Raw genomic sequence first — 12,274 nt, 5'->3', positions numbered from 1 at the left:
CAGCAAATGGGATAGCACTGCTTCCTGCAAGGAAGGTGGTCTGGGAACAATCCATCTCTCCAAGGAGCCACTGAATATCACGGCAGCAGAAAATGCTTTTACCCAAATGAAAAGTTTGAAGTCAAAGGCAGGACAAAACCAGCTTACTCCATGCTGAGCGTCAAAAAATTAAGGAACTGTGTCTTATTTTTTATTGAGTAAAAACACTTTTAAAATCCTGTATTGCACTCAACAGTGCTTCAACAACCTTGTAGTAAATTAGATTAATAGGTGTTGATTTTACAGCTGCTTCATTATCTTCTGCTGCATTAAAATCTAATTATTTATTCCCACAGGCATTTTCTTTTAGTTCTGGCTTTTTACTGGTGCTGTTCGTGCTACGAACGAGCTGCAGTGTTATCTGTTCCTGCAGTCCATGGGCAGCAGCTGGGACAACATCTCTCTTAGGAACAACGTGCAGCTGCTATTCCCTGCCCCTTGCTGCAATTAAGCCTTCGTTAGGAACTGGTGAATAACTCTGCTATTCCTCGCTCCTGGCCATGATCCCTCCCTCCTTTAAAATGAAGGCATGACACAGATAAAGGTGGGGCTTTTTCAGCCCGAGTATTTCAAAGCCTTCCTCTTGGAGTTATGATTGCAGAAGGAGTCCTGGGGCATATTCTGGAGACTTTGGTAAGTCTGTGCTCCTGATTTAATGTTGGGTTTTCTGTCCTTAAGAGAATGTACTTTGAATTTGCTGGAATTCTGGGAGTAGGTGCAGCTGAAGTTCTGTGACATCCTCTGCTGTTGGAGAGGTTTCACGTAAAGCCACTGTCGGGAATTGTTAATGGAAATAAATAGTGGTTACGTTTATCTGGAAGATTTCTGAGAATGGAGCTGGTCTTGCCTTTTTCAGTTCCAGGCGAGTTGCTAAAAGCCTCTTAATTTGTCCCTACAGAACTAGATTTTTTCTTTTAGTCACCTCAGGCTGAAGATTTCCTTGGATATGATCCTTGAATTGCCATGGAAGTTATAGCCTTAAACTTCAGAGGATTTTTTTGGAGTTTATCCAATGGTTATTATCCTCAATACGTGTTGTTTTAAGAAAGTTACGCTTCAATGTGTTGAATATCTTATATATTTAATTTAATGGGTTGGAAATGTGATAGAAAAAGAATAGCTTGCCTGTCCTGTGGGTTGCAGCTGTGTCACATCTTTTAAAATATGTATAATTGCTGTGTTGTCTCCAGCACTCGTGGTGTTCATGACCGTCTCTCACTGGAATCAGCTAAACGCTGTGCTATCAATGAGGTTTTTCAGAATTTAAAATTAAATTTCAGGTTTTCAGGAGGCTTCTTTGCACTCTCGCTAACTTTTTTCGGTTTGTTTGCTGCACGTTCGTTCATATCAATTATTTACGAAAGCAGCAAGGCAAACTTGAAATCCTGTAGTGTTTGCAATTAATAATTTAATGCCCTTGTTTCCTTTTCATCTCCTCTCTGTGCAGTTACATCCATAGTCACTTTTCTGGTGTTAAACTTTATTAAACAAATCAACAACAAAAGTAAAATTGTCAATAAATGAGTTGCGTAGATCCTGATGTTAATGTTATTTCCCTCCGTGGGGCTTTTATCTTGAGTTACAGCTTTAAAACCATCTTTACACTGAACACTAATCAGATGAAATATTCAGAATTGCTTTCTGGGTTCTTAGGAAACTAGGAAATACATCTCCCAGTGCAGGGTTGCCTGTGTCCTTAAACCTCAGACTTCCATCCTTATCAGCTGCCAAGTTGCAGTTTCATGGAGTTTCTTGCTGCTTGTGACTGTCAAGGTGTTTTTTCATGTCTCTAAGCTGTGTGCCAGCTCTGAGCTTCTCTATATTTTGTGTACAGCTTCCCTCTTTTCCTTAGTATCCTATTTGACAAGCCTGCCCCGTCGGAGATAAGATTTTTGGAATAAATATTCCCATATTATCAATTACTGTTGCTGACCAGTTTTGGGCCAGATTTGGGTGTCTTACTCTCTGTCAGTCGGGTTTTCCTCTTTGGTGACTTTTGGATCACTGATGAAGAGATCACACAACAAAGGGGTTTAGAGGAAAGGGGATTGTAGTTGTTGCTCCTCTTGGGCTGAGAATCCCAAAAAGCTGTGATGGGGCTCTGTGGAAGGTGACTCCACCACTGCCCCGGCCAGCCCCTTCATTCTGATGCCTGACAACACTTTCAGTGATGAAATTTTTCCCAACAAGCACACTGAGGCTCCCCTGGCCCTGTTCCCTCTCCTCCTGTCCCTGTTCCCTGGGAGCACAGCCCGACCCCCCGGCTGTCCCCTCCTGTCAGGGAGTTGTGCAGGGCCACAAGGTCCCCCCTGAGCCTCCTTTTCTCCAGGCTGAGCCCCTGTCCCAGCTCCCTCAGCCTCTCCTGGGGCTCCAGCCCCTTCCCTGGACATTCTCCAGTGTCCCTCTGGCTGTGAGTGTCCAGAGCTGGCCGCAGCCCTGGAGGGGCTCAGCAGGGCCTGGGCTGCCCTGGGGCTGTGGCACACCATGGCTGGCACAGAACAAGGGCCGTGGACTTTTGCCCTCCTGGCCTCATGTTCAACCCTGTCACCAACCCTGTCACCAACCCTGTCACCAACCCTGTCACCAACCCTGTCACCAACCCTGTCACCAACCCTGTCACCGCCTTTTCCAGCTGCTATTCCCTGAGGCTGCAGTGTCCCATGGGGCTGTTGTGACCCAAGGACAGGAGCTGGCCCTTGGCCTTGCTGACCCATGGATCCAGGCTGTGCAGATCCCTCTGCCAAGCCTTCCTGCCCTCCAGCAGATCCCACCAACTTGGTGTCTGCAACTTCCTGAGGGTGCCCTCCATGCCCTCATCCAGATCATTGGTAAAGATCAAAATATGAAACGGGACTGGGCTCAGTACTGGGGCCTGGGGAACAGCACTGGTAACTGGATTTAATTCTGTTCCCCCTTTCTCTGGGCCCAGCCTTCTGGCTGCTCACTTTCCAACTTGTTTGGGTTTTTTTCACCTCTTCTTGGGGTGAAATAATTCCTATATCATGCAGGAGCTGTGAAGGAGGAAGAGGGCTTTTTTTTGTGCTCTTCCATCACTTACCAGTGATGGAGTGACACAGATCCCTGGACATGCTGCAGGTTTTGGGAGAAGTAGCTGAGGGCTTCTGCCATGCACAGTAAACAACACTGAGTCAGTCATGCTCCCCCTCAACACAAAATGTTTTTTCAAAGGATTTTTAAAAATACTACAACACATAAATATACATGTCTTTGTGGAAACTTGCCTTTTCTAACTGCTTTGGGGGCTTGCTCACATCACATTCCATCATTCTGTTTACAGCTGCAGCTTCCCACTGCCTGTGCCATTCCCACTGTGTTGAGCACCCCAAGGAAATTTTCACAGTTGCTGGTTCTTGGCTCTCAGGAGTTCTGTATTTACAGGGTGATGATTCCGTGTTGCTGTGCCTGGGAGGAGTGCTTTGTGTTCCGTGCAGTGGCACTGTCATCCCAGAGGCAAACCCAGAGCACACAGCCAGGGAAAAGGCAGAAGAGAAAACAGCGATTGGAAGCATAAGTAGGCTCTGAGCTTCCCATGTTCGCTGGCTGAGGGCTTTTCTTTCAGGAAAAGGCCTTTTCCAGTATTATTCACAGAGCAGCATGAGGGGAATCGAAGTATTCGTATTAGAAGAAATATGATTTTGTTCTGTGCTTTGCTGCAAGTGCAGTGATGCTCCTTCAAAGGCAGTGACTTCAACACAGGGATCTGCTTTAGAGGGCAACTGAAATGTCTTTGCTTCTACAGGTCACTTCCTAACTTTTGGATCCAATGATCTTTAAATCCACTTGCTCTTCAGTTTGCATATGTTGACTGTCCTTTTTCCAGGAGTGGGATCAGTGGTGGGTGCTGCTTCTCTAAGCTGCTGGGGTCCTGCGGGGCCAATGGCTTTAACGCTGCAGTTTTTCCTCTGTGCTTGAAATTTTTCTTCTTAATATCCCCTTTAATTTGTAAACATGTTGGTTTAAGGACTCTTCATGTATCTATATAAGCCACATCCTGAGCTTGCTCATCAGAGACAAAAGGGTTAAAATATGGAAATGAATTGAACGGGGTAGTGTATAAACTATGTTCCTTTCTAAAATGATGTTGACTTGGAGTTCTTTTGGAGAGGGGAATGATAAAAGGAAGTCTCTTTGTGGTATGAAATAACAGAAAATATATTTTTTTTAATTTTTGTTTCAGATTTTGGAATAATACCCTTCCTAATTCTTTATGCTGGATCCAAATAACCTCTTCCTTGCCTTGCTGGGCTCCGCAAAGTGCCCTCGCTGTGTCTAGGCTCCTCCATCTCCCCCCTCTGGCATGCTTCTTCCAGGTTTCCATGGGCAGCATGAGACACCGAAGAAATGGCAATTTTGAGAGTTCTAGACTCCTCTATTCCAGCATGTCTCGGAGCATAGACGTGGCTTGCAGTGATGCTGTGAGTACCTGGTACCGTGCTGGTGTCTTGGGAGGGGGCCACAGTAGTGGAGAATTTGGTCAAGTCAGGAGCAGGATGATGGATTTGCTGCTTTCCCCTTGATGGAGAAATTTTCCTAAGCAGTGACCTTGAAGCAGCAGCTGACACGGTGAAACTCTAATGGTGTACTGTATTCCTTTTGAACCCTGTAGGCTCTTTATTGTGCTTTCTTTATCACTCCTGGTTTTAAACCCTTTCCCACCTTGAAGCAAGAGGCAAATTTGTCTGTATAAAGAACCACCCCACGCTTTTCTCGAAGCTTGATGGCCAAGGCAGCCAACATATGTTATGTTAAACATCTTTTCACGCCCGAAAGATTTGCTGATTCCAGCAGCTGTGTGGCAGATTCCCTGCTCCTGGTGGTTTGCAGAAGGCCTTAATGGCTGATTCTTAGGACTTTAGCAAGTGCTTCCCCATCCTTTTATTTTTCTGCTCTTGCATGCTTGTGACTTTTACTGGTCGAATGCCTTCCCTTCCATTTTCCTTGTTTTGGGTGTAATGCTTGTAATGTTTTCTCTGCTTGGGGTAACCTTTGCCTGCTGCTTAACCACAAGTACTGTGTCAGACAGGTAAACTAAACTTTAGCTGCGTGTCTTCCCTTTCTGTCCCAAACGAAATCTTGCCCTGCAAATCTAAGCTGTATTTAGAAGCAAACAAAAGACCCCCAACCCTTTATCAGCAAGTGAAAATTTATCTTTGCTTTCTTAGCTCACAGGGGCAGATCAGGGGTGAATTTGCATTCCCCGAGTGTGAAAGCTTCTCCGGAGAGTTTCAAGGTTAATAGGAGAGCTAATGGTTAAACAAGATGGAGAGACTTTGCATTCCACTGAGTTTCCATAAAGGAGGACTTGAAGTTGTTCTGGACTCCTGCTGGGGTTTTGAGTGTTGATTAAAACAGTCCCTACCCTAAGAGCCTTACTGTCTTTTTTTTTTTTTTTTTTTCTTTTTTACCATTGGGAAGAATGTTTGCCATAGTGTTTTAAGCGGTATCTTTGTGTTCACTCTCACTGTGCTGTTACTGAGTTCTCTTCCATTTCATGAGTTATCAGAAATAAACTTTTAAAAATTATTTTCCAGGATTTGGCCAACTTCATCCAAGAAAACTTTAAGAAGAGAGAATGTGTTTTCTTTACAAAAGACACCAAGTCCATGTAAGGAGGAGATACTTTTATCTTGTTTTTCAATAATGGGGGGCTGGTAGATGAAGGTATTTCTGTCTGCAAAGGCAGGAGTAAAGTTTTGGGGTTTTTGTGTTAAGAGTCTGGATCTAGCAGTGCAATCTCACCTCAGTCCCCTTGTTTGAATTACTCCACAAGTAACCTGATGTGAAACTAGGATCTGATCTTCCAGCAGCTCCATTACAGAGTTTAATCTACAGTTCCCTATTTGAAGCATAACTGGGACAATATATCGGTGGTTTGAAAGATGCAGCACTGGTACTGATGTATGGCAAGGTATGTGTCAGTGGTTTACATAATTTAAATTTTCCTTTTAAACTCAAATCACAAATTTCATGTGCAAAACTTTACACAGGCACTAGATTTTGCTCAGGCTGATGTCCTCTTAAGAGAGGATGTTAAACTGGCTCCATTTTCAGGCACAGGTACCAGCGCACTGCTAGTTCAAAGACCATAACATTGTTTTGTGGGTTTGGGTTTTTGGTGGTTTTTTTTTTTTTTTTTTTTTTTTTTTAAGTCTGAGGAGAAAAGTGATCAAACTATTATAGCTGCAGAAATCCTAATATTGAGCTCTACGGGCTCTCTGACACCACTCTTCTCTGAAGCTGGGAGGAAAAATGCCTCAAAGAGAGGGAGGGAAATGAGTCTCATTTCAGAAAGTCTCACTTAGGGTCCTCCTCTGCCACCAAAAATGGGATGTCTGGCAAGGCACCAACAAAGGATGGAGGAGCTGATTCTCATCAGCTGCTCTTCCTGCAAGGCCTCTGGGAGAGGATTGCAAAACTTGCTGGGTTATTTTTGTCTAGATATTTTTAAGGTAAGCAGAGTAGAAGAAACCTTTCTAAAGGAGACAAGCAATTAATTACTCCTTTTCCATGTCCTCTGAGGAAGTGGGAATGTGGGCATGGAGAGGACCCTTAAAATCAAGTCAGCCCAGCAGCACCACTAAACCATTAGCTCAAGTGCCACATCCATGTGATTTTGGAATACTTCTAGGGATGGTGATTCCAGCACGACCCTGAGCAGCCTGTATTAATGCCTGACAGCCCTTTCCATCTATTTTTTTCCCTGATGTCCGGTATGAACCTCCCCTGGCACAACTTGAGGCCTTTTACTCTTGTTCTGTCACTTGTTACCTGGGAGAGGAGATGCAGGGAGCCCATCCTATGTGGTTAAGAGCACAAAAAGGGGAAGAAACCCTTCAGCACAGCCTGGTTCCTGAGCTGTGCTCCACTTCCCAGCACTGGGCCAGAAGAGGTTATGCGGGAGGAAGCGGGATCAGGTGCTACTCTTTCTCAGTGGCAAATCCCAGTAGAGTCCCACGCTCCACTGGTTCTGTAGCTCCACCTGCTGCCTTCCTTGCTGTCAGAGCTCACTTTTCTGCGCTCGGCATTCCTCAGGAGTCTCCTGTCTATTCCCTCTTCTTTCAGGGGTAACTTATGTAAGTGTGGATACCCTGAAAATCAGCACATAGAGGGCACCCAGGTTAACACCACCGAAAAATGGAACTACAAGAAGCACACGAAGGAGCTTCCTACTGATGCCTTCGGGGACATTCAGTTTGAAAACTTGGGAAAAAGAGGAAAGGTAAGTGGGACTACTAAGGATATTCATGAGGCCCCACTGAGAGCTCCTCAAAAGCAAGGAAGGTGAAATGGATTTTATTCTAATGGCAGGAGATGGGCTACAAGGGACACAAGCTTGTTTCTCAAGCCCTGAAAATAGGTAATAAAGGATAATTCTTTCTGTGTTTCTTGTTGGTTAGGCTGGTGATGGGAATGAAAAGAGACTATTGCTTTCTAGGCATGGCAGGGGAATGGGTGTATGAGGGCTGCATGCAAAGAGTATTTTATACCCACATAGACCAGCTTGCTCAGGCCTATAAAAAATTGAATGTTGAATATTTCCCAGGGTGGAGAGTTCTGAAGGGATGTAAGATATCTGTGGAAGTTCAAAAGTTTTATTCCATTGGTTGGGTGTTTTTTTTTTCCCTTGCTTGGAGTAGGGACAGTGAAGGTGTGGGAAGAAGAAAATAGCTGCTGTTGCTGTTTCTGGTGATTTGTATTGAAGCTTGTGAGGAGTCACATGTGGCTGAGCTCATCTGCCTCCTCTAAATGGCTCATATTTAACACCCAGTGCAGGTTGCTTGGGACAATCAAAATAAATGAGGAAAATCAGAGCCTGCTATGTAAATTAATTTGGTTTGGTTCATGCAGGGTAGCAGAAATAAGAGGCATTTGAGTGGGGAATGAGACCAAAGGCTTTAAATCACGGTTAAAGGGATCTCCATGGACTTCACCTTTTTTTTGATATGCATATTTTTAGTTTTGTACTACTTTATTGTAAGCTGCTGTGTGAACTGTAATGGAATAAAAAGTGCTTTGCACTGCTGCAATATTCCAGACTTCTCAAAGGTTGAATGTTCTTTACTTAGGTTGTGTCTTCCCCGCTTCCAACTTTGGAAATCTGTTCACGTTCCCTCAGTTGTTTCATGCGGACTCTCAAGGCCACTATGCAAATTTCAGAGCATGCTTTGTTCAAACGCTGCATAGAACTCTCCTAGTCCATTCCCATTGGAATGTTGGCTGGAATCACATCTCAGTTCCCTGTTCTTATTCCCTACACAGCAAGGCACCTGCTGCTCCTGAAGACTGCCAAGTTTTTTCTGTTGATGCGCAGCAGGGAGGACTTCAGACTCGGGGTGACCTAAGTATTGCCATCAATTATCCGTGAGGGATGAGGAGTTTTATACCCTGCATTGTCCTTTTTAGGACAGATGAGTACTAAAAAGATCTGAGCAGAAATGAGATGTGAACAGACACATGAAGAGGTTTGAGGACAGGCTGGGAAAGCTGGGGGTGCTTAAACCTGGAGAAGAGAAGGCTCCAGGGAGGTCTTCTAGTTCCTAAAGGGCCTCCAGGAGAAGTGGGACAAGGGATGGAGGGACAGGACACAGGGAATGGCTTCCTGCTGCCAGAGGGCAGGGTTAGATGGGATATTGGGAAGGAATTGTTCCCTGGGAGGGTGGGCAGGCCCTGGATCCCTGGAAGGGTCCCAGGCCAGGTCAGATGCGGCTTGGAGCAACCTGGGATAGCAGAAGATGGCAGGGATGGGACCAAACGAGGTTTCAGCTCCCTTCCAGCCCAAACCCCTCCGGGATTCTATAAATTCTCACCCTCTGTAAGTCCAGCCTGCTGAGCTTTTTGTTTGTGCTGTGCCGCTCAGACCCTGCAACATCCACGAGCCTCGCAGTCACTGCATTTGCTGTTTTGGGAGCCCAAGCCCCAAAGACTTCCCTGGATCACGGCCATGGTCTGGGAGCAGCATCCAGCAGTACCAGGAGATGGCACTATTGTACTTCGGAGGAGGGAAATGCTGAGCTGAGTTTACCTGCTGCAGCGGATCTGACGGGTTTGCTGTGGGAGGGCTGGCCAGGTAATTTTCCTGGTAGCTCGCCTCTCTCCTACAGGGAATCCTCTCCAGAAGAACAACCAAAGCTTCATGTGGCTGAAGCTCCTTAGGGCAGAAGCTGTGGGGGTCCCTTAGCTCTCCTGTGTAGCTGCTGGAGCCTGCTCAGCATCCTCAGTGATGTCCTAAATGCTTGAACTCCTTCTAAAACCTATCCTGGAACACATGAATGTTTTTATTCAAGTTCAGTGTCTCTTAGGTAGGAAAATTTCCTCCTCAAATAATCCTTTCATTTTGCTCTTCTGCAAATACTGGGCATTCAATACAAACTCCTCTATGATTCAGGTCCAAGCTACTCCTTTTCATCTCCTGATTTGGCTTGTAAAGCCATGAATGTCTTTCAAAAGTGATGGAACTGTGAAGATGCTTTTGAATAGCAAAGCAAGACAAGGCCAGAGAAGCTTCTATATGGATGGAGACATGTTGAGTCCACCTGAAGCCAGATTCTCTCTTAGTGCTTTTTTTGGGCATCTTTGTACAGTGTTCAAGCTTTGCTACAAAATCGGAGTGTTTGTTTTATGTTATGCTTGAAGCACTGGAGTGGGTATTTCTTGTGATAGGGACACCATTCACATGGAGCCTGGAATTTATCTGAGTAGTGTGATCAAAATACAGCTGTCATTAATGTTAGTTCAGTTGCAATGATGATGCTGCCACTGATTCATAATCTAAGCTTTAAACAGCACCACTGGAGCTAGTTGCTGTAGTGGTGGTGTGTTCATCCTTGCAGAGGGAAGCTCAAGGTCACTGCTCTTTGCCTTCTCTAGGGAAAGGATAAAGGTGCTTCAGAGGAAAAAACCAAGGGTTTCATCATCACCTTGCCTTTCATCTCCTGGCTGTTGGAACGACGCTGTACAGCAGAGAAGGAAATGCAATCCCTGGGTTGTTCCCAGCCATCTCAGTTTCTCTCCTGATGTATTCGTTCTCCTGTTTTCTCTCCCCAAGTACATCCGCCTGTCGTGTGACACGGACTCAGAGACCCTCTACGATCTCATGACCCAGCACTGGCACCTGAAGACCCCAAACCTCGTCATCTCCGTCACCGGCGGCGCCAAGAACTTCGCGCTCAAGCCCCGCATGCGCAAGATATTCAGCAGGCTGATCTACATCGCCCAGTCCAAGGGTAAACACCTGCTCCCGTGCCTCTGCTGCTGCACAACAGAGGCACCAGGGGAAAAAACTGCTCAAAGGGTCCCTGGGGAAGCAGAGTGATCATTTTGCTTCTGCTTGGCTGCTGCACAAGCACACTTCAGACACGTGTGACATTAATGGTTTGGAAGTAACAGGGTTGGGATTTAGTCAGGGGATGCTTGTGGTAATGTAATCCCCGAATTATCCCCAAATCCCCAAAATCCTCCAAAATCCCACCTGGAATTCAGCAAAATTTGGAAAATCTCACCCCATTTCAGCCCAAATCTGTCTATATTCAGCCCCAAATCCACATCTTGCCATCAGGAATTTCCCAAATAATTCTCCCCAAACCTCTGCAAAATTCCAAAAAAGACCCCCCCATATTCACCCAAATCCCCCAAATCCTATCAATCCTCCCTGAATCTTCCCCAGTTGTGTAGCATCTCTTCTGCGCTAAATTGAAGAATAAGCCTCCAAGGTCACAAAAAGGGGTTTGGGCTGTCTTTATTGCCTTGGGAGGGTGGGTGTTCGGCCGTGTTCCCCCAGGTGAGCAGGCGTTGTTCCAGGAGCCTGGATTTTCACCGGGGGAACGCACTACGGGCTGATGAAGTACATTGGGGAGGTGGTCAGAGACAACACCATCAGTCGCAGCTCCGAGGAGAACGTGGTGGCCATCGGCATCGCCGCCTGGGGCATGATCTCCAACCGGGAAACCCTCATCCGCACGGCCGACAGCGACGTAAGGAGCGCGGGGTCGTGGAATCATTGGTGAGGTTGAGGTTAAGGCTGAACTACTTGGACTTCTCAGATCATCAGCTGCAGCTGTCAGCCCAGCACTACCACCACGTTTTGCCATTAAACCTCGTCCCCAAGTGCTACGTGGACGCGTTGGTGGGGAAAGAAAGAGGAGGCTCAGCCTCCAAATGTTGGGAGCTCTTCCCAGAACAGGAGGAAAGTAAAATGTTCTCATGCCCAAGTTAGTCACACACATCAGGCCTGGCGAGGAGGATTTTGGCTGTGCCAGATTTTGGCAGGTCTGTGTGGGAGTTCAGCTGCTCTAACTCCATGTCTGGCGTTGCTTTAGGGAATAATCTCTCTCATGAGCCGTCTAGCTCTGCAATCCCCATGCGCTCTCCCACAGTAGGGATTTCCATCTAAGGCACGTGGTACCTGCTGCTGCTGCTGTTTGAGATCTTCATTGACACTGCCATCCTACCTGCCAGATGCACTGCGGTAGCCCCCCTTGTCTCTTGTCCACCAAATATGATGGAACACATCTAAAAAAAAAAAAATCCTGCCACACAAATAAGGTGGGTGTGTCCCTGAATCTCTGTCAAACTGTGCTGTGCTGGTGCCCCTAGGGGAGCTACCTGGCCCACTACATCATGGATGACCTGAAGAGAGACCCCCTGTACTGCCTGGACAACAACCACACCCATCTCCTGCTGGTTGATAACGGCACCCACGGGCACCCCACGGTAGAGGCCAAGGTGCGCACCCAGCTGGAGAAGTACATTTCGGAGCGGGTCATCCCAGGTATCCTCCTCCTCCTGTCTGTGCATGCTTTGGGGCTGATCCACAGTGATTTTCTAGGAATATGAAAGTAGCGACAGCATCCTGTAGCTGCTGAGCTGGAAGGGATCCGTGTGTTAACTGCAATGCATCTGGAGATCTGTCAGGAGCTATCTGCCCTCAACCCCTTCCCTCACCTTCATTTCTGTATGTCCTTTGTGTCACAGCAAATGCTTTATTTCAGCCACACAGCCCTTCCCTCCCTTCCTCTTGAAGCTGACCCTTCTATATATATATATGTATATATCTCACATGTCACTGAATTCCAGGTAGCTGGAGCACAATTACACAGGAACTGAAATTAGGCTTTTCCCAAATATTTACTTACAAGGGTGATTGAGCCGCCTGCAACCTGCTGCTCAATAATTTCTCTTTCACCCACTTCTTTACCAGAGCAGAAAAAAAAAGGAA

General features: G+C 46.2%; 1 protein-coding gene across 1 annotated transcript in view; it reads left to right on the top strand.

Moving 5' to 3' along the window:
• Window positions 1-568: 568 nt before the first annotated feature.
• Window positions 569-12,274, top strand: part of TRPM8 (transient receptor potential cation channel subfamily M member 8) — a 36,442-nt gene continuing 24,736 nt past the window's right edge. The window contains exons 1-7 of the mRNA XM_066322374.1: window positions 569-672; window positions 4,371-4,475; window positions 5,592-5,665; window positions 7,123-7,279; window positions 10,106-10,283; window positions 10,858-11,030; window positions 11,653-11,827. Coding sequence (XP_066178471.1) covers window positions 631-672; window positions 4,371-4,475; window positions 5,592-5,665; window positions 7,123-7,279; window positions 10,106-10,283; window positions 10,858-11,030; window positions 11,653-11,827 — 904 coding nt within the window. The 5' untranslated portion in view covers window positions 569-630. The remainder of the gene's footprint in view (window positions 673-4,370; window positions 4,476-5,591; window positions 5,666-7,122; window positions 7,280-10,105; window positions 10,284-10,857; window positions 11,031-11,652; window positions 11,828-12,274) is intronic.

Source organism: Sylvia atricapilla, chromosome 7 (genome assembly GCF_009819655.1).
Source record: "Sylvia atricapilla isolate bSylAtr1 chromosome 7, bSylAtr1.pri, whole genome shotgun sequence".
NCBI lineage: Eukaryota > Metazoa > Chordata > Aves > Passeriformes > Sylviidae > Sylvia > Sylvia atricapilla.
The sequence above is the reverse complement of the archived record's forward strand: the minus strand, read 5'-3'. Positions and strand labels throughout refer to the sequence as shown.